General features: G+C 40.3%; 4 protein-coding genes across 4 annotated transcripts; 2 read left to right on the top strand and 2 right to left on the bottom strand.

Annotated features, from left to right (window-relative positions):
- The first annotated feature begins 2,106 nt into the window (after nt 1–2,106).
- Nucleotides 2,107–4,929, top strand: LOC132996089 (uncharacterized). Its single transcript, XM_061066411.1, has 5 exons — nt 2,107–2,151; nt 2,416–2,491; nt 2,571–2,665; nt 3,363–3,533; nt 3,642–4,929. The coding sequence occupies exons 2-5, from the start codon at nt 2,416–2,418 to the stop codon at nt 4,095–4,097; spliced, it is 798 nt and encodes a 265-aa protein (XP_060922394.1). The 5' UTR covers nt 2,107–2,151; the 3' UTR covers nt 4,098–4,929.
- A 47-nt stretch (nt 4,930–4,976) lies between these two features.
- On the bottom strand, nt 4,977–5,793 carry LOC132996325 (ciliated left-right organizer metallopeptidase-like). Its single transcript, XM_061066671.1, has 4 exons — nt 5,788–5,793; nt 5,577–5,708; nt 5,373–5,476; nt 4,977–5,284 (listed from the first exon to the last, which is right to left on the bottom strand). Exons 1-4 carry the CDS (start codon nt 5,791–5,793, stop codon nt 5,086–5,088), a joined length of 441 nt encoding a protein of 146 aa, XP_060922654.1. The 3' UTR covers nt 4,977–5,085.
- An 899-nt stretch (nt 5,794–6,692) lies between these two features.
- Nucleotides 6,693–14,340, top strand: LOC132996324 (uncharacterized protein DDB_G0292642-like). The gene is made up of 5 exons (XM_061066670.1): nt 6,693–6,776; nt 10,812–10,926; nt 11,097–11,191; nt 13,473–13,643; nt 13,750–14,340. The coding sequence occupies exons 1-5, from the start codon at nt 6,693–6,695 to the stop codon at nt 14,203–14,205; spliced, it is 921 nt and encodes a 306-aa protein (XP_060922653.1). The 3' UTR covers nt 14,206–14,340.
- An 818-nt stretch (nt 14,341–15,158) lies between these two features.
- On the bottom strand, nt 15,159–20,312 carry LOC132996211 (ciliated left-right organizer metallopeptidase). The gene is made up of 14 exons (XM_061066542.1): nt 19,949–20,312; nt 19,782–19,875; nt 19,517–19,568; nt 19,229–19,378; nt 18,666–18,791; nt 18,481–18,565; nt 17,326–17,474; nt 17,065–17,245; nt 16,836–16,905; nt 16,614–16,710; nt 15,965–16,072; nt 15,725–15,856; nt 15,515–15,624; nt 15,159–15,428 (listed from the first exon to the last, which is right to left on the bottom strand). The coding sequence occupies exons 1-14, from the start codon at nt 20,310–20,312 to the stop codon at nt 15,230–15,232; spliced, it is 1,917 nt and encodes a 638-aa protein (XP_060922525.1). The 3' UTR covers nt 15,159–15,229.
- Between the last annotated feature and the right edge of the window lie 428 nt (nt 20,313–20,740).

Genomic DNA, 20,740 nt, shown 5'->3' with positions numbered 1-20,740 from the left:
AAAACTCTATTTTAAAGATGTATGGAATGCACTACACGCTGCACGTTGAATTTCAACCCTCCACTGTGCATTCTTCCATCATAATAACTGCTTGGATAACTCCCAGCATCCTGCACACTACAGCACTATTGAGGCCTGCTGTAGTGTGCAGGACTAGTCAGGTAAGTTTCGATGATATTAATGGGGGAAATATATTAGGATGCTAATCAAGGATTGTTCATCTGTTCATCTAGCCTATTTCCATTCATTCATCCATCAATTGTAAAATATGATTGCAGACGATTCCAATTGTTTGGCTAACTATTTATATCTCTGGCATTGCATTAGTGTTTTTTTACAAACTTTTTTCTCATCTTATTCTACAGAACAATGCCACGTGCACTCTCTCATGTGTGGAGACATTTCACCCCATCCAATGTAGAAGGAAAGGCTGTGTACATTTGCAAATACTGTGCAAAGACCTATGTTAAGAATGACACAACGATGCAGAAGCATATAGTCAAGTGCCCAAAGTTTCCTCAGGGCTCAAATCAGCCTATGACAAAAAAAATGTTTATATTTTTGTCTGTATATGACAAGGTAAATACAGTTAGTATAAATTACCCACAACATTTCCAGTTTATTTTTACAAAGTTGACCCCTTATGACTCCACCCCGCATAGTGGTAAGTAGATAATGAGTGAATTTTCATTTTTTGATGAACCATCCCTTTAACTGTGGTGATCACATGACGTTGACAAATTAATGAACATTTCATGCAGTTTTAGAGCAAAATTAGTGAAAACATGAGTCAAATAAGCGACAGTCTCTTGATACTAAAGTATAAACACAGTGGTAACAGTATTATAAAGTTTTACTTACTGTCCACTTTGCTCTCATCTGCCCCAAACACCAGAGGTCCTGCCTCAAAAGGAAAAAGCCACAGGAGACACAGAAAAGAGTTTAGCTACAACACAAAGTATCTAATTCAAACATCTCAATCTTGTTTATAAAGTACAAATAAAGAGAAAGTGTATCCAGACTTTGATACTAATGATGATGATGATGAGGGCCACGCACCATGTGCTCACCAGAACTTAAGCTAGATAAGTTTAGCTTCTCACTCTTCCTCCATTTTCTGTCAATCAGTAATAAACAAAACACAATTAACACAAAACACACAAATAAAAGCGTCACAATGACACTCAGAACAAACGTCCTGAAGACACAAACCTGTGTCTCTTGTCCTCCAGACGAGTCCTCCACATCAGATCTGACATCAGTCTCATTCTGAATCCTCGCTCCTCCGCCGGGTGGTGCTGCGTCCCGCCGCCTCCAGGTGCAAACGGATCTAATACATGAGACAACACAGGTTTTAACGAGCTGGAAACAAACCGTCTTTAAGTCCAGGGACACATTGAGTCTTCAGGAGACATTTGGAGGACGTTTCAAGTCCTAGAAGTGAGACACAAAGAGGATCTACTTTCTTCATCCTGCCTCCAGGAGCAGCAGCGGAGGGAGACCGTGGGCTGCTGGGTAAGAAACTTTATAACCCAAGAGATCATCTGTGACGTTGTGCTATAATGTGTTACATTGTGTTTTATTGTGTTATGTTATGTTACATTTATTTATGTTATATTGTGTATTATTGGGTTACATTATGTTATTTTGTGTTATAATGTCCTATATTGTGTGTTTTTAAAACTTCTGCTTTAAATATTTGGGTCACATTGTTAGGGAATAACTTATCAGCAAAAAATATTGTCAAGAAATAGACACAAGTACAGGTAAAAAATAAGTAAACATGCAATAACATTTGAGGGGATATTACAATATAAGAGGAATAATATGTGCAATGCAAACAGGATATGTGTGTGAGCAGCATAGCATATGTACAGTTTAATAAGTGAATTAAAAAATGTGCTTTAACCTCCAATCTTAAAGAAATACAGATCCTTTTTTACATGTGATGTTTATTTTGCTTCATGTATCCATCTGTAAAATACATTGAACACCAGGGAAGTTTGAAATGGAACACAACCATCTGACAAAAGAAGGAAGTAGTTGAGGGAGTGTCCAAGTGAGCTGCTAGTGTAGCTACAAACCCACACACACAAACACACACACAGAGAGAGAGAGGATAGATGTTGCTGCTGCTCTGTGTGAACAAAGGTAAGTTCTTGTAGCTTATTTGTTTGGTAACTTTTTAAGAACACGACCAAATACAGTTACACAAGTATTAAGTGTATTTTCATTTTATTGTGTTTCATACATGGAAATACTGTCACACTACACTTTGACTCCACTACAGTTATTTTAACATTTTGATGACTAGTTAATTTTTAGTTGTTTTCAACAAGTGTTGTCAACAAACCAACTGTTGTAAAGAGATAATGTTTGTTGTGAATCTTATGTTTGTTATTGTCTGGCGTCCAGATGTCTGAGAAGAAATACAACCCACGCGACACCACACTAGAGTTAGTCAGCAGGAAGGACGACTTAGATCCATTTTGTAAGATTTATTCCCTTTCTCACAAGAGTTGAATTGTACGAATCTTCATTTTCTCATGACTTCCTGTCGTACACTTCAGCTTCAGAAGACGGTGATCTCCGAGCAGTGATGTCCTGTGGACACGCTGTGTCCCCCGAGTCTCTGACACTGTGGTGCCGCAGTCAGCTGGATCAGGTAGATCCCTGAACAACCCAGTCTTTTCTTTCTAGGCTTTGTTTAAATCAACGTGCTTGAAAATGAAACGAGGAACAGCCTGTGTCACTGGCTCATGCTATCATCCGCAGCATGTGTGTTGTTCAGAGGTAGAGGACATACCCAGATCCTTTCATTCATTAAATCAACACCACAATTTAAAATGACCCGGCCCAGTTTGAGCCCAGCTTTGTAAAGCCCACAAAACAAACAACCTCTACTTACTTTCACTTTTAGACAAATCAAAAGTGAAAGTCCGTCACTGTTATTATGCAATTAATAGTAACTACATGCAGAGTTAGTCACATGTTATTGTTCTATGATCGCTCATCAATTTAATTTAGGTACTTTTGTCCAGTGATTCCCATAAACGGTCCATACTCAGCTCCACTCCTCCCACTATCCAGAAATGAAGCCGAATTATATTTGCCATCTTGTGCTGATGACGTCATTTGAAGTCTTTGCAGATGTTTCACTCTGTTTTTACAGCATCAAATAACTTATTAAACCCAAACTTACTGGGAAATGAGCATTTGGACAAACACCAATGTGATTATCTTAAATGACAAACTATTTTTGAGATGTATTCATTTTTAGATGTCCATCTTCAGATAGTCTATGGGGCTTTCAAATGGTCCCGAGACAAACTTTTAACTGATTCTTTAATTGTTGTTTCAAGGGGATTTATAAGTTCAAATGCCCTGCAGTGGGAGAGGGAACCAAACCGTGCAATAAGCTGTGGTCGTATGAAGAAGTTCGCCGACTGGCCGATCTGTCTGTGTCGGAGATGAGTTACTTTGAAGAGAACATGGCTCGTCTGGCTGCTGCAGACTTCTGTGACATTCAGCTCGTGAGTGCTCCAGGGATTTGGTTCTGTTTATGATTCAGATAATTAAAACACAATCAAGTGCACAGATTTCTTTGAATGATGGGATTTTTCACCGTTTTTTCATATCAGTGCCCACAGTGCAATACGAATATGGAGAGAAAGGACCTCTCCAACCTGTGTGTCGAATGCACCATATGCACTGCTGATAAGAAGACGAAATACTACTTCTGCTGGCAGTGTCGGAGGAAGTGGAAAGGTCGGGGCCCTCGGTCGGACCGCTGCGACAACGACGGCTGTGCCAACAAGGACCTGGAGCTTCTGCAGATGTGTCCCACCATCAGTCTTCCTGCCGTGGAGGGTGTTACCAGCTGCCCGTCAGTCAGGGCCTGCCCGACATGTGGCATGAGGGTGGAGCACAACCAACAACACTGTAAGAATATTCACTGCCCTCGATGCCAAGTGACGTTCTGCTATCTCTGCCTGAAACTAAAGCGTGACTGTAACCAGACCAGTTCACCGTACAAAATCTGTCTGGGTGGTGTGGTTCCCAGACAGACCTCTATCCCAGTGTGGGTCAGGAAATAAAAACGATATAAAAAGACTGTGGCAGTCTCTTAAAGGGGACATATTATGAAAATTCCACTTTTGTAGTGCTTCTACATGTTAATTTGGGTATCAGGCATGTCTGCAAACCCCCAAAACTCTGGAAAAAAACAACTCCCGCGATTTGTTGTGGTTCCTCTATGTCAGAAATGATACTCTAGAGTGCGTTAAATGGGATTACGAGCGAAAAAAATACATCATAGTCACACATGCCCATGCCCATGTAGGGAGCATCGCTACATGGCCTTGGACCACCCCACACCATCATCTCACTGGCTCTCATTAGCTCGCGAGCTAACGTGCTCCTCCGTCTCCCCGGGCTCCACCGGCCGGTTAGCTTGCGTTAGCTCGCGGAGAGGGGGGGCGGGGCACTCAAAACAGGTCAATCTGAGGAGGGCTGTTTTAGACAGGGTAAAAAGGCTGCTGTTTTAAATGATCCTTGTGGTATTTTGACCAAAATATGTTACAGACATTTCATTAAGACCCCAAGGAACCATATCAACTGTGGTAAAATGGGCATACGATGGGTCCTTTAAAAGTTTCACTCATTAAGGTTTAGGTGACAGGGATCTGTTATATGAAATAATCATGATGTGATGTGTTTCACCTAAAGTGTATAAATAGTTGTTTTCTTTACCCTAGAATGGGCTTTTATATTTAAATCATTTATATTTTTACTTCGGAACCAGATAATGTGATTATAAAAGCATTTAAACAGCAGTTTGTACAATCATCTTTAAAACATTGCAGCCTCTTATTCCTTTGCTTTGTGATATTTTACCACATCATAAGAGATAATGAGAGATCTACTAGTATTAAGTGGTCAAAATAAAATTGTAATTAAAATGAACTGTGTGTGTGTGTGTGAATTCATTTTTATTTATTTATAAACACGTCACTTAAATAGCAGCACAGAAAAAATAAAGTAACTACTCAAGACTCAATAACAGTGTTAATGGTCAGTGGTTTTCTAAAGGTCACTGTGATCGTCTGGAACAGTGCGAACCCTGTTCTTGCAGGAGCGACACTTCCTGTAAGACACAGCGAGAGCAGCCAGGAGACAAACAGCAGCGGTGAAGCCGAGTGCCGAGGCCACACTGAGCTCTGTGTGAGGCCTGAGGGTCCACCAGCCGCCGTCCTGGGCCGAGTTCATCAACCCGTGGGGGTCACTGAACAAAAACACAACAAGGTAAAGTTAGCATGAGTTACATTATTGTAAGATGAGAGGAAGCCATATTTTTTTAAAATCATACTTGCCTTGTGTTGGAAGGAGGAAATCCATCATCTGAGGGAGGAGTGAGATCCGGGTAAAGGCACAACCTCCTGTCCGGGCAGAAGACTAAACCCTGGTATCCATTTATCTGAGGATTTAAAAAAGACACAGAAGTTAATGTTTACAGCATCTCTTAACAAAGTTGTATGATTTACAGCACACTGTTGTTACATGTTGGGTGTCATTACCTGAATTGCGCCCCCTGGTGGACAGTCCACCCAGTCAGAGCCAGACACCTGGATTTGGTATCTGTTCGGTCCAGTACATCTGTGTCTGTAACAGCGGCCCTCCACTGAGCCGCTGGACACAAGGAACTGCGTCTGCTCGTGGAGAAGAGGAGGAGGAAAATAATGTGAGACTAAGGGAAAAGTTTTAAAAAGGCAGGTGACAAGGATTCACACACATACACACACGCAAACACACACACACTTGTCTGGTCAGGTTGGAGGAGAAGCATCGGCTGCCGAGGCCCCAAATCTCCCCGCTCCAGTCGAGCTCAGGTGTCGGCCTGGTGTTCTCCTTCTTCCAGCATTCACTCTGCATGAAGACAAAATTTAAATTAAAAAGGCTCAGATTACAAATAAATACAGAAAATACAGAAGTTACTGCTTTACAGGATTTGACGGCTACAAGTCCAGAGCATAGATGTGAAGAACGCACATTTAAGTCAATGCAAGATGAGCTAAATAAAGTAAAAAACACCATAATCACACATTAGAATAATAATTGCACTCTAAAAGCTGTTGTGTTTAAAAAAAAAAAAACTCACTGAATTCCTTAGCGGTTTAAATACTCTACACCCCTCCAGGTATGGATCTGTTTGGCACTTGCCCTTGTGGAGGTGAAGAAAATGACACCCAAGTCCACTGAGAGGGAAAAATATTGCAAACGTTATTGCTGGAAATATAATCAGCCAATTACAATAAACACAATACCAGTGTTCCCCTTGAAGGCACAAGTTATTTTAGAGAAAACAAAGATTGAACAAACCTGCCGGTGCAGAAAAAGGATGAAGAGTTGTGTTGGCAGGTCGACAAGGAACCGAATGAGGATCCTTCACCTACAAAACACACATTTATATTAAATTATATAGTTTATTGTCCATCAATTGTTGTTCCTTTGTAAACTCTGGTTTTGTTAAACATTATATTAGTGATCCTGCAGATTATCTTCTCTTACCCTCACCCAAGACCAGACTCTGTGCCCGGCTCAGCTCCACCCTGTACCAGCCTGTGTCCTGCAGAGCAGCTAGAGTGACCGGGTCGATCCGGACCGTGGCCGGGTCCTCCAGCTCCACAGCCATGATGGACCCCCGTAGGACCCGGGCCTCCCAGCTCCGGGTCAGGGGACATCAGATGCGTCTGCAGGGCCGAGAGGACGGACGAGGTGTAGATCCTCATCTGACCTGATCCATCAGAGTGAACAACTTTCCCCCGAGGGGAACATCCAGAGCCCAGCACTGCACGAAGAAAAACACAAACACATTTCTGATCAATGAAACTGATCCTGAGTAGGGTTGCAAAGGGGCGGCAACTTTCCGGAAACTTTCCGGAAACTTTCCATGGGAAGTTAAGCTCGGGAATTTGGGGAATTTTGAAGAAAAAAAAAAATAAGCCAATTAAACTCTGAGCAAAAAAAACATCATTCAAATCTCTATTTTAAAGATGTATGTAATGCAGCACACACTGCACGTTGAGTTTCAACCCTTCACTGTGCATTCTTCGATCACATGCACAGATAACTCCCAGCATCCTTCACTCTACAGCTGGGCTATTGAGGCCTGCTGTAGTGTGCAGGACTAGTCAGGTAAGTTTCGATGATATTACTGGAGAAAATATATTAGCATGCTGATTGAGGAATGTTCATCTGTTCATCTAGCCTAATTCCATTCATTTATCCATCAATTGTAAAATATTTAACAGACGATTCCAATTGTTTGGCTAACTATTTATATCTCTGGCATTGCATTATTGTTTTTTTACAAACTTTTTTCTCATCTTATTCTACAGAGCAATGCCACGTGCACTATCTCATGTGTGGAAACATTTCAACCCATCCAATGTAGAAGGAAAGGCAGTGTACATTTGCAAATACTGTGCAAAGACCTATGTTAAGAATGACACAACGATGCAGAAGCATATACAGGGTTTCCCCCAGAAAACTTGCTAAGCCTGGTGGTAGGGCTGCTAGAAGGCACCCGCGGGGGGGGGGGGTGTTAAGTCTTATACTCTAAACATGTTGCACTTTGTTTAATATGCACACCTAACTTTTTTATTTTGATAAGGGGTTAAATAGATACTTTGATATCTTTTTGAGTTGCACTGCTGACTTAACTTATAAGCCCTCTTTTTTATTTATTTTTATCACGTTGGAGTTGCTAGTTTAAACCTACAGTTTTGCACTTTAATATTTGAGCCTTTGTTTACATTTTGTTTTGTGCTGCATTATATGGTGACATACAGTTTGTTGTTATCGAAATAAAATTAACTGAATTGAAATGGTCAATTTGATTTTTTGGGAGGAAAATTAATCGTTTAGATTAATCGATAAAATAGTCGTCAGATTAATCGATAGAAAAATAGTCGTTAGTGGCAGCCCTACTTAATATTAAAAAAAATTCAAGTTTGCTGTGAACATAGCAGTCAGGCCTCTTATTTCAGAAACAATGAACCGTAACAGTTTGGTTACCAATAAAAGATATGCGTACTACTTCTTTGCTTTAAGCTAGCTACTCAAACAGACAAGCAACAAAATAACAAACAAACAAAATACACAGGCAAGTGTCGGCCTACTTTGAAATAAATTAAACACAGAACTTTGTAGGGCTATTTGAGTCCTCCTCATATTTTCTGGAAAATGTATGAAATAAGAAGTACCCTATTTTTAAATAAATAAAACCAAATAGCTGCAGCCTAATCGTGTAACGGACTAGGTTTATGTTTATGTTCGGTTTTGACTTATGTTCAGTAAAACACTGTGTTGAAGGAGCGTTCTGATGTCTGAGGATCAGTGAAGGCGACGTATGTTCAGTAAAACACTGTGTTAAAGGAGCATTCTGTTGTCCGAGGGTCAGTGAAGGCGTCTGGGTGGGACATGTGACTGTTTGGACCAATAGGATGGTTGCTTGGGGATCGGGGCCATGTCTCTGATCGGGGCTCAATGAGGAAGTGAAGTGTTGTTGATGTGCGCGAGTGACGGATTTTTTTTTTTTTTTTAAATAAAAAAACCATGCGACGCTTAGCCTGGCGGGGGGGGGGGGGGGGAGTAAGGCCCGCCAGGCCTATACAGCACTGGGGGAAACCCTGCATATAGTCAAGTGCCCAAAGTTTCCTCAGTGCTCAAATCAGCCTATGACAAAACAAAATGTTCATATTCATGTCTGTATATGACAAGGTAAATACAGTTAGTATAAATTTCCAACATCATTTCCAGTTTATTCCAATTTATTCCCGTTAATTCCCATGGAAAGTTTCCAACTTGGATTATTCCCGGAATTTTGCAACCCTAATTGCGTTATGCTGCAACAAAGTTGACCCCTTATGACTCCACCCCTCCATCGGCATAGTGGTGAGTAGATAATGAGTGAATTTTCATTTTTGGGTGATCTATCCCTTTAACTGTGGCGATCACATGACGTTGACACATTAAAGAACATTTCATGCAGTTTTAGAGCAAAATTAGTGAAAAAATTAGTCAAATAAGCGACAGTCTCTTGATACTAAAGTAAAAACACAGTGGTAACAGTATTATAAAGTTTTACTTACTGTCCACTTTGCTCTCATCTGCCCCAAACACAGAGGTCCTGCCTCGAAAGGAAAAAGCCACAGGAGACACAGAAAAGAGTTTAGCTACAACAGAAAGTATCTAATTCAAACATCTCCATCTTGTTTATAAAGTATAAATAAAGAGAAACTGTATCCAGACTTTAATTGATACTAATGATGATGATGAGGGCCACGCACCATGTGCTCACCAGAACTTAAGCTAGATAAGTTTAGCTTCTCACTCTTCCTCCATTTTCTGTCAATCAGTAATAAACAAAACACAATTAACACAAAACACACAAATAAAAGCGTCACAATGACACTCAGAACAAACGTCCTGAAGACACAAACCTGTGTCTCTTGTCCTCCAGACGAGTCCTCCATCAGATCTCACATCAGTCTCATTCTGAATCCTCGCTCCTCCGCCGGGTGGTGATGCGTCCCTCCGCCTCCAGGTGCAAACGGATCTAATATAAGAGACAACACAAGTTTCAACGAGCTGGAAACACACCGTCTTTAAGTCGAGGGACACATTGAGTCTTCAGGAGACGATTGGAGGAAGTTTCACCTCCTAGAAGTGCGACACAAAGAGGATCTACTTTCTACATCCTGCGTCTAGGAGCAGCAGCGGAGGGAGACCGTGGGCTGCTGGGTAAAAAAACTTTATAACCCAAGAGATCATCTGTGACGGTGTGCTTTATTGTGTTACATTGTGTTGTATTGTGTTATGTTATGTTACATTGATTTATATTATGTTATATTGTGTATTATTTGGTTACATTATGTTATATTGTGTTATATTGTGTTATAATGTCCTATATTGTGTTATATTGTGTGTTTTTAAAACTCCTGCTTTAAATATTTGGGTCACATTGTTAGGGGATAATTTATCACCAAAAAATATAATCAAGAAATAGACATAAGTACAAGTAAAAAATAAGTAAACATGCAATAACATTTGAGGGGATATGACAATAGAAGAGACATAATATGAGCAATGCAAACAGGATATGTGTGTGAGCAGCATAGCATATGTACAGTTTAACAAGATAATTAAAAAATGTGCCTAAACCATCAATCTTAAAGAAATACAGATCCTTTCTAACATGAGAACTTTATTTTGCGACATGCATCCATCTGTAAAAGAGATCGAACACCAGGGAAGTTTGGAATGGAATTACAGACACAAAAGACAACTGTAGGAACGAGGTGGTCCACGTAAAGTTTATCAGTTAATTTCCAATATAATACTTTTAATCATCTGAACATTAAAAACACAACCACGTGACAAAATAAGGAAGTAGTTGAGGGAGTGTCCAAGTGAGCTGCTGGTGTAGCTACAAACACACACACACACACAAACCCACAGAGAGACCTACCTCGCTGTCAACGAAGGTAAGTTGTTGTAGCTTTATCGTTTTGCAACTTTTTAAGAACACAAACAAATACAGTCACACAAGTATTAAGTGTATTTTCATTTTATTGTGTTTCATACTGTCACACTACACTTTGACTCCACTGCAGTTATTTAAACATTTTTGATAACTAGTTATTTGTCAGTTGTTTTCAATATCAGTAACAAGTGTTGTCAACAAACTAACTGTTGTAAAGGGATTATGTCTTTTGTGAATCTTATGTTTGTTATTGTCTGGTGTCCAGATGTTACGTACATCAATCAATAGGTTTTCTAAAAGATTTAAGAAGAAGAAGAAATACAACCCGAGCGACACCACACTAGAGTTAGTCAGCAGAAAGGACGACTTGGATCCATATTGTAAGATTTATTCCCTTTCTCACAAGAGTGGCTAGTGTTCGAAGTTCATTTACAGATGCTTTACGTTTGTTTTCCCTTTGTTAGTTAGTTCAGTTGTCTGTTTATTTTTCTTATAACATTGGATTGCATTAAATCCTCTTTTTCTAATGACTTCCTCTCGTACACTTCAGCTTCAGAAGATGGTGATCTCCGAGCAGTGATGTCCTGTGGACACGCTGTCTCCCCTGATTCTCTCACACAGAGCTGTCGTAAGCAGCTGGATCAGGTACCTCACTGAAACTTGTTTTTTTCTTTCTAGGCTTTGTTTAAAACAACGTGCTTGAAAATGAAATGAGAAACACAGCCTGTGCCACTGGCTCATGCTATCATCCGTAGCATGTGTGTTGCTCAGATCATTTAATTAATTAAGAGTATCAACACCACAATGTAAAAATGACCCGGCCCAGTTCGAGCCCAGCTTTGTAAAACCCACATAACAACCTGTACTTACTTTCACTTTTAAACACAATAAAAATGAAAGTAATGTCACTGGTGTATTGTTTTGTGATTGATTATAATAACATGCAGAGTGAGTCACATTGTATTGTTCTATGATCGCTAAGCAATTTAATTAAGGTACTTTTGTCCAGTGATTCCCATAAACAGACTTTACAAGTGAATGACTCATCTCCACTCCTCCCACTACCCAGAAATTAATGTTTGAACTGGAACTCGGCCATCTTGTGCTGATGACGTCATTTGAAGTCTTTGCAGATGTGTCACTCTGTTTTTACAGCATCGAATAACTTATTAAATCCAAACTTACTGGGAAATGAGCAATGGGACAAACACCAATGTGATTATCTTAAATGACAAAAACTATTTTTGAGATATATTGACAAACTTTTAACTGGTTTAATAATTGTTGTTTCAAGGGGATTTATCAGTTCAGATGTCACGCACTGGGAGAGGGAACCGAACTGTGCAATAAGCTGTTGCCGTATAACGAAGTTCGCCGACTGGCCATTCTGTCCAGGTCAGAGATGAGGTACTTTGAAGAGACCATGGCTCGTCTGGCTGCTGCAGACTTCGGTAACAGTCAGCCCGTGAGTGCTCCAGGGATTTGTTTTTTTTACGGTTCAGATAATTAAAACACGAGATAATCTGTGACGTTGTGCTATATTGTGTTACATTGTGTTTTATTGTGTTATGTTATGTTACATTGACTTATATTATGTTATACTGTGTAGTATTGTGTTACATTATGTTATATTGGGTTATATTGTGTTAAAATGTCCTATATTGTGTTATAATGTGTGTTTTTAAAACTCCTGCTTTAAATATTTTGGTCACATTGTTAGGGAATAATTTATCAACAAAAAATATCATCAAGAAATATAAATCGGTAAAAGTAATAAATAAGTAAACTTGCAATAAAATACGAGGGGACATGGCAGTAGAATATAAATATAATGTACAGTGCAAACAGGATATATATATTTAGTGTGAGCAGCATAGCATTTGTTTAACTACATAATTAAAAATGTGCCTAAACTACCAATCTTAAAGAAATACAGATCCTTTATTACATGAGAACTTTATTTTGCTTCATGCATCCATCTGTAAAAGAGATCGAACACCAGGGAAGTTTGAATGTTGACTGTTTGATAACTAGTTATTTGTCAGTTGTTTTCAATATCAGTAACGAGTGTTGTCAACAACCTAACTGTTGTAAAGGGAAAATGTCTGTTGTGAATCTTATGTTTGTTATTGTCTGGTGTCCAGAGTTTTTCCCGTACATCAATCAATAGGATTTCTAAGAGATTTAAGAAGAAGAAGAAATACAACCCACGCGACACCACTCTAGAGTTAGTCGACAGAAAGAACGACTTGGATCCATATTGTAAGATTTATTCCCTTTCTTACAAGAGTGTCTAGTGTTTGAAGTTCATTTACAGATGCTAAAATGTTTGTTTTCCCTTTGTTAGTAAGTTCATTTGTCTGTTTATTTTTCTTATAACATTGGATTGTACGAATCCTCTTTTTCTCATGACTTCCTGTCGTACACTTCAGCTTCAGATGATGGTGATCTCCGAGCAGTGATGTCCTGTGGACACGTTGTCTCCCCTGATTCTCTAACACAGAGCTGTCGCAAGCAGCTGGATCAGGTAGCTCACTCAAACTTGTTTTTTTCTTTCTAGGCTTTGTTTAAAACAACGTGCTTGAAAATGAAATGAGAAACACAGCCTGTTCCACTGGCTCATGCTATCATCCACAGCATGTGTGTTGTTCAGAGATAGAAGACAAACCCAGATCCTTTAATTAATTAAGAGTATCGACAACACAATGTAAAAATGACCCGGCCCAGTTCGAGCCCAGCTTTGTAAAACCCACATAAGAAACAACCTGTACTTACTTTCACTTTTAAACACATCAGAAGGGAAAGTAATGTCACTGGTGTACTATTATGTGATTGATTATAACTACATGCAGAGTGAGTCACATGTTATTGTTATAAGATCGCTAAGCAATTTAATTAAGGTACTTTTGTCTGTTGTTGTTTCAAGGGGATTTATAAGTTCAGATGTCACGCACTGGAAGAGGGAACCAAACGGTGCAATAAGCAGTTGTTGTATGAAGAAGTTCGCCGACTGGCCATTCTGTCCAGGTCAGAGATGAGGTACTTTGAAGAGAACATGGCTCGTCTGGCTGCTGCAGACTTCGGTAGCAGTCAGCCCGTGAGTGCTCCAGGGATTTGTTTTTTTTACGATTCAGATAATTAAAACACAATCAAGTGCACTCCTTTCTTTATATGATGGGATTTTTCACCGTTTTCCATATCAGTGCCCAAAGTGCAAAACGGATGTGGTGAGAAAGGACCTCTCCAACCTGTGTGTCCAGTGCACCATATGCAATGCTTCTAAGAGGATGAAATACTACTTCTGCTGGCAGTGTCGGACGGAGTGGAAAGGTCCGGCCCCTCGGTTGGACCGCTGCGAAAACGACGGCTGTGCCAACAAGGACCTGGAGCTTCTGCAGATATGTTCAACCATCAGTCTTCCTGCAGTGGAGGGTGTCACCGGCTGCCCGTCAGTCAGGGCCTGCCCGACATGTGGAATGAGGGTGCAGCACAACCAAAAAAACTGCAAGAACATTAATTGCCCTCGATGCCAAGTGCCATTCTGCTTCCTCTGCCTAAAACTGAAGAGTGAATGTTGCCAGACCAGTTCAGCGTACAAAATCTGTCTGGGTGGTTTGGCTCCCAGACAGACCTCTATCCCAGTGTGGGTCAGGAAATGAAGCCGATATAAAAGTGGCACTCTCTTAAAAGTTTCACTCATTAAGATTTAGGGGACAGGGATCTGTTATATGAAATAATCATAATGTGATGTGTTTCACCTAAAGTGTATGATTTGTGGTTTTCTGTATCCAAGAATGGGCCTTTATATTTAAATAATTTATGTTTTTACTTCGGAAGCGGATAATGTGATTATAAAAGCATTTAAACAGCAGTTTGTACAATCATCTTTAAAACATCTTATTATTTTGTGATATTTTACCACATCATAAGAGATAATGAGAGATCTACTAGTATTAAGTGGTCAAATTAAATTTGTTATTCAAATGAACTGTGTGTGTGAATTCATTTTTATTTATTTATAAACACGTCACTTAAATAACAGCACAGAAAAAATAAAGGAACTACTCAAAACTCAATAACAGTGTTGATGGTCAGCTAAGTGCAGAGCATAGATGTAAATAATGAACATTTAATTAATTGCAAGATGAGCTAAATAAATCAAAAAACACTATAATCACACTTTATAATAATATTTGCACATTAAAAAGCTGTTGTGTTGAAAAGATATATAACTCACTGAATTCCTTAGCGGTTTAAATACTCTACACCCCTCCAGGTATGGATCGGTTTGACACTCGCTCTTGTGGAGGTGAAGAAAATGACACCCAAGTCCACTGAGAGGGAAAAATATTGCACCCTAACCCTAACCCATAGAATGGGCCTTTATGTTTAAATAATTTATATTTTTAAATTGGGAGCAGATAATGTGAATATAAAAGCATTTAAACAGCAGTTTGTACAATCATCTTTAAAACATCTTATTCTTTTGTGATATTTTACCACATTATAAGAGATAATGAGAGATCTACTAGTATTAAGTGGTCAAAATAAAATTGTAATTAAAATGAACTGTGTGTGTGAATTCATTTTTATTTATTTATAAACACGTCACTTAAATAACAGCACAGAAAAAATAAATGAACTACTCAAGACTCATTAACAGTGTTGATGGTCAGTGATTTTCTAAAGGTCACTGTGATCGTCTGGAACAGTGCGAACCCTGTTCTTGCAGGAGCGACACTTCCTGTAAGACACAGCGAGAGCAGCCAGGAGACAGACAGCCGCCGTGAAGCCGAGCGCCGAGGCCACACTGAGCTCTGTGTGAGGCCTGAGGGTCCACCAGCCGCCGTCCTGGGCCGAGTTCATCATCCCGTGGGGGTCACTGAACAGAAACACAACAACTTAAAGTTAGCATGAGTTACTTTATTGTAAGACGAGAGGAAGCCATATTTTTTAAATCATACTTGCCTTGTGTTGGAAGGAGGAAATCCACCAACATCATCTGAGGGAGGAGTGACATCCGGGTAAAGGCACAACCTCCTGTCCGGGCAGAAGACTAAACCCTGGTATCCATTTATCTGAGGATTTAAAAAAGACGCATGAGTTAATGTTTACAGCATCTCTTAACAAAGTGGTATGATTTACAGCACACTGTTGTTACATGTTGGGTCTCATTACCTGAATTGCGCCCCCTGGGGGACAGTCCACCCAGTCAGAGCCAGACACCTGGATTTGGTATCTGTTCGGTCCAGTACATCTGTGTCTGTAACAGCGGCCCTCCACTGAGCCGCTCGACACAAGGAACTGCATCTGCTCGTGGAGAAGAGGAGGAGGAAAATAATGTGAAACTAAGGGAAAAGTTTTTAAAAAGGCAGGTGACAAGGATTCACACACACACACACACACACACAGACACACCTGTCTGGTCAGATTGGAGGAGAAGCATCGGCTGCCAAGGCCCCAAATCTCCCCGCTCCGGTGGAGCTCAGGTGTCGGCCTGGTGTTTTCCTTTTTCCAGCATTCACTCTGCATGAAGACAAAGCATGAAAATTAAAATTAAAAAGGCTTAGATTACAAATAAATACATAAAGAGAAGTTACTGCTTTACAGGATTAGAGAGCTACAAGTGCAGAGCATAGAGGTGAATAATGCACATTTAAGTCAATCCAAGATGAGCTAAATAACAAAATCAGAATCAGAATCAGAAGGTATTTATTGCCAAGTAGGTTTACATCTACCTGGAATTTGCTCTGGTTATTGGTGCATACAATGAACATAGAAACATAAACACACAATAAATACACCACAAATAAGAAAAACAATAAAAAAAAATATAAATTGACTCACTATTTACTTCTTATTTACTCACTTTTTCTTATATTTATACAAAGTAACATTTATTTAGACGTAAACATATCTATATAAAAATATATAAAAGATAAAAGATATAAAAAGTGAAGTAGAAAATTAAATGCAAAATGCAAAACAGTGAAAAAACACCATAATCACACATTAGAATAATAATTGCACTTTAAAAGCTGTTGTGTTGAAAAAATATTTAACTCACTGAATTCTTTAGCGGTTTAAATACTCTACACCCCTCCATGTATGGATCGGTTTGGCACTCGCCCTTGTGGAGGTGAAGAAAATGACACCCAAGTCCACTGAGAGGGAAAAATATTGCAAACATTATTGCTGGAAATATAATCAGCAAATTACAATAAACACAATACCAGTGTTCCCCTTGAAGGCACAGGTTGTTTTTGGAGGAAACAAAGTTTGAATGAACCTTCCAGTGCAGAAAAAGGATGAAGAGTTGTGTTGGCAAGTTGACAAGGAACCAAACGAGGATCCTTCACCTACAAAACACACATTTATATGAAATTATATAGTTTGTTGTCCATCAAACAGTCTTGAGACACAGAAATCAGCCCATTTTAATTATCCAGACTTCAATTGTTGTTCCTTTAGTTTTATTAAACATTATTTTAGTGATCCTGCAGATTATCTTTTCTTACCCTCACCCCAGACCAGACTCTGTGCCCTGCTCAGCTCCACCCTGTACCAGCCTGAGTCCTGCAGAGCAGCTAGAGTGACCGGGTCGATCCGGACCGTGGCCGGGTCCTCCAGCTCCGCAGCCATGATGGACCCCCGCAGGACCCGGGCCTCCCAGTGAGAGGACGCTCTGCCTGGTGCATCCTGAAGGAAGGAGTCAGAAGTTTGAAACAGGCGACGAGTACGTCCATTGATAATGAATGGAACGTGAGCAGCTCCAGCACCAGGTTCTCCAGCGGGCCTCCCAGCTCCGGGTCCGGGGACGTCAGGTGCGTCTGCAGGGCCGAGAGGACGGCCGAGGTGTAGATCCTCATCTGACCTGATCCATCAGAGTGAACCACTTTCCCCCGAGGTGAACATCCAGAGCCCAGAGCTGCACGAAGAAAAACACAAACACATTTCTGATCAATGAAACTGATCCTGAGTAGGGTTGCAAAGGGGCGGCAACTTTCTGGTAAATTTCCGGAAACTTTCCATGGGAAGTTAAGCTCGGGAATTTGGGGAATTTTGAAAAAAAAAAAAAAAATAAGCAAAATTAAACGCTGAGCAATAAAAATATCATTCAAAACTCTATTTTAAAGATGTATGGAATGCAGCACAAACTGCAGGTTGAATTTCAACCCTCCACTGTGCAATCTTCCATCACATGCACAGATAACTCCCAGCATCCTTCACACTACAGCAGGGCTATTGAGTCCTGCTGTAGTGTGCAGGACTAGTCAGGTCAGATTCGATGATATTACTGGGGAAAATATATTAGCATGCACGATTGAGGATTGTTCATCTGTTCATCTAGCCTATTTCCATTCATTTATCCATCATGTAAATCACTTTTACAGACGATTCAAATTGTTTGGCTAACTATTTATATCTCTGGCATTGCATTAGTGTGTTTTTACAAACTTTTTACTCATCTTATTCTTCAGAACAATGCCACGTGCACTCATGTGGAGAGATTTCACCCCATCCAATGTAGAAGGAAAGGCTGTGTACATTTGCAAATACTGTGCAAAGACCTATGTTAAGAATGACACAACGATGCAGAAGCGTATAGTCAAGTGCCCAAAGTTTCCTCAGGGCTCAAATCAGCCTATGACAAAACAAAATGTTCATATTCATGTCTGTATATGACAAGGTCAATACAGTTAGTATAAATTACCCACAACATTTCCAGTTTATTCCCGTTAATTCTCATTAATTCCCGTATATTTCCATATATTCCCATATATTCCCATATATTCCCATATATTCCCGTTAATTCCCATGGAAAGTTTCCAAGTTTGAATATTCCCGGAATTTTGCAACCCTAATCCTGAGTGACTGTTTTATTTCTTTTTTTAGATAGTGACATAAAAAAACATCTAAAAACAGTTGAAAACCTGTAGATGAGGACGAACAGTCTCTCCAGGTGTGGTAGAGATCTCTAGAGAAGCCCAGCGCGTGGAACAGCTCGTGAATCACAGTCTGTAAAAAAAAACACACTCATTATCATCCTTCCATCTCATCCTGCTGGAAAAAACATATTAAAAACATGTTTCAGAGTTATTAATATGATAAATCTTACCTGTACTGTAGCCTGGTGGTTGTAGGCAGCTTCTGAGAGTCTGTCCCTGCAGATGACCACCACCCCGGCTACAGGTCGCCCCTGGGGGTCCGTCTGGCAGGCGGCAGCGTACGCCAACACACTGGGCTGAAGAAGAGACACTAAACATTTAGAGGCAGTAAATAAAAATAAAAGAGCTGCAGCAGGATTTGACGACTACTCGAATTCTTTAAGATAATCTTTATTTCTCTTCCATCGTAAATAACTGAGTGATAATGAACATATTTGCTGTTGTAGGAACTGATATTTGGTGAAAATAACTATATTTTATGTATCATATATTATTTGGTTTAGAAAACAGCGTTTCCAGAGACACTTAAACTTACTGAACAAACTAAGAAAGAGTCATACACGTGGTTTGAGGGCAAAACGCATAAGCATTGATTGTTCTGTGGTACTTTTGGACTAATGATCACATCTTACAGTAACTTCCCTCAGAAAAGTGCTTCCTGGTAACATTTTACAATGGATTGAAAACCTTTAAGTGCTTTGTACACAACTCTGTGTTTCCTGTGAGTCTTCACCTCTGCCCGACACTTGTCAGTGGACTGTGTGTGGAGGTAAAGCAGGAAGTCGGTGTCTGGGAGTCCGGGACCTTCAGGTCTGAGGACAGTCCTGAGTGGTGAGTCAGGCTCTGGGTAAATATCACATCCAGACAGGTGCTGATCTGGGATCTGTGTAGAACACGGGGGGGTTGAACAGTGCTTATTTGATGTGTCCCTCACTAACAAGGAACAGAGACCTAACAGGTACTTGCTGTTTACGTCTTCTCCAGTTAAACAAAGGAAATCATTTAAATTATTCAGACTTACTGTCACATCCAGACACGTCTCATTCCTGTAGTTGCTGTTGGATCGACCACACCTGAAGAAAAACATCTGTAAAGTTTAAATCAGTTTTCATGACAACCCTCCTCCTTTTATATTTGTGATTATATTGTTCTATTGGGTAAATAAGGAAGTGGGGCTTTAAAGGGAAGACGTGTGAGGCTGAGGCTTTTCTGTTTGTCTGCATGAGCTCTCCCCATCATTACTGTCATAACTACACACACACAAACACACACAAACAGACACACACCTGTTGTAGTTGCTTGTTCTTGAATTGCTCCAGATGAACTTGCAGTATTTGTTCACGTCTCTACTGAGCAGCAAAGGACCCACAACCCTGTTCACTATGAAAGATCATTAGTGGGTTTATTATACTGTGTGTGTGTCTGTGTGTGTGTGTGTGTGTTGTTTTCTCACCTGACAGTAAAGACGACACCACCCTCACAGCCTCCTCCACTGCTGCCTCCAGTCTCCCCTTCTCTGCGTCTGATAGGTGGTCGCTCTCTCTCGGGATCCAGGTGTGGATCCTGATTGGCCGTGGCGAGCCAGGAGAGGAAGAGGTCATCTCTCCCAGGCTGCTCCTCTGGTGCCTTGGCCCAGTCGGGGGTGCTGGTGTGGGCTCGTCGGGGGGGCCTTGGGGGTGGATGCTTGCAGCTCTGACCACTCGGACCTGAGCCTGAACCTCATCAAAGATGCACTTCTGCAGAGCTCCAGGCGGCTCGGCCACCAGCAGGACCACCAAGGTCCCCACCAGGAGCCTCAGGGCCGGAGTGGAGGTCATAATTATAGCTGGGATCTATTTAAAGGTCACAGTGAGGACACGATTCACAGTTTGTCTCCGAGTCTCATGAGCAGCAGAAGCTCACAGGGTGTTTACTCCAGGCTGTAGTGGATCCCATCAAACCAATATATTCATTTATCATAGTGACACTTTAATGACATTTCCAGCAGCCTATAGAGAAGAGCTGTATGTATAAATCTAAAGTTACAAGGTGCCATAAACACATTACATTACAATAATTCCTTCATATCATAATGAGATGTAACATTTGTCTGTTTTTTATTATTAAAAAGCATAAATCTGAAATACATAACTGAAATCTAATAGTACATATGATAAAATCTGCTTTTGTGAGGTCAGTGTATTTTTGATTTCTCTATTTTAGGCTGACGCATAATCTAAAGTAGTCATTTAGTTTGGTTAATTAC

Source organism: Limanda limanda, chromosome 22 (genome assembly GCF_963576545.1).
Source record: "Limanda limanda chromosome 22, fLimLim1.1, whole genome shotgun sequence".
Classification (NCBI taxonomy): domain Eukaryota; kingdom Metazoa; phylum Chordata; class Actinopteri; order Pleuronectiformes; family Pleuronectidae; genus Limanda; species Limanda limanda.
This window is presented reverse-complemented; position numbering and strand designations above follow the sequence as displayed.

Excerpts from the sequence above, each read along its gene's own strand:
- LOC132996324 (XM_061066670.1), top strand. The coding sequence starts at position 6,693 with ATGGACCCCCGTAGGACCCGGGCCTCCCAGCTCCGGGTCAGGGGACAT. Across the intron at positions 10,927-11,096 it reads GGACGACTTGGATCCATATT|CTTCAGAAGATGGTGATCTC; the intron begins GTAAGATTTATT and ends CGTACACTTCAG. Across the intron at positions 11,192-13,472 it reads GTCGTAAGCAGCTGGATCAG|GGGATTTATAAGTTCAGATG; the intron begins GTACCTCACTGA and ends TGTTGTTTCAAG.
- LOC132996089 (XM_061066411.1), top strand. The coding sequence starts at position 2,416 with ATGTCTGAGAAGAAATACAACCCACGCGACACCACACTAGAGTTAGTC. Across the intron at positions 2,492-2,570 it reads GGACGACTTAGATCCATTTT|CTTCAGAAGACGGTGATCTC; the intron begins GTAAGATTTATT and ends CGTACACTTCAG. Across the intron at positions 3,534-3,641 it reads ACTTCTGTGACATTCAGCTC|TGCCCACAGTGCAATACGAA; the intron begins GTGAGTGCTCCA and ends TTTTCATATCAG.
- LOC132996325 (XM_061066671.1), bottom strand. Across the intron at positions 5,477-5,576 it reads CACCAGGGGGCGCAATTCAG|ATAAATGGATACCAGGGTTT; the intron begins GTAATGACACCC and ends TTAAATCCTCAG. Across the intron at positions 5,285-5,372 it reads TTTCCTCCTTCCAACACAAG|TGACCCCCACGGGTTGATGA; the intron begins GCAAGTATGATT and ends GTTTTTGTTCAG.
- LOC132996211 (XM_061066542.1), bottom strand. The coding sequence starts at position 20,312 with ATGACCTCCACTCCGGCCCTGAGGCTCCTGGTGGGGACCTTGGTGGTC. Across the intron at positions 19,379-19,516 it reads AGACGTGTCTGGATGTGACA|ATCCCAGATCAGCACCTGTC; the intron begins GTAAGTCTGAAT and ends TGTTCTACACAG. Across the intron at positions 16,906-17,064 it reads GAGTCTGGTCTGGGGTGAGG|GTGAAGGATCCTCGTTTGGT; the intron begins GTAAGAAAAGAT and ends TGTGTTTTGTAG.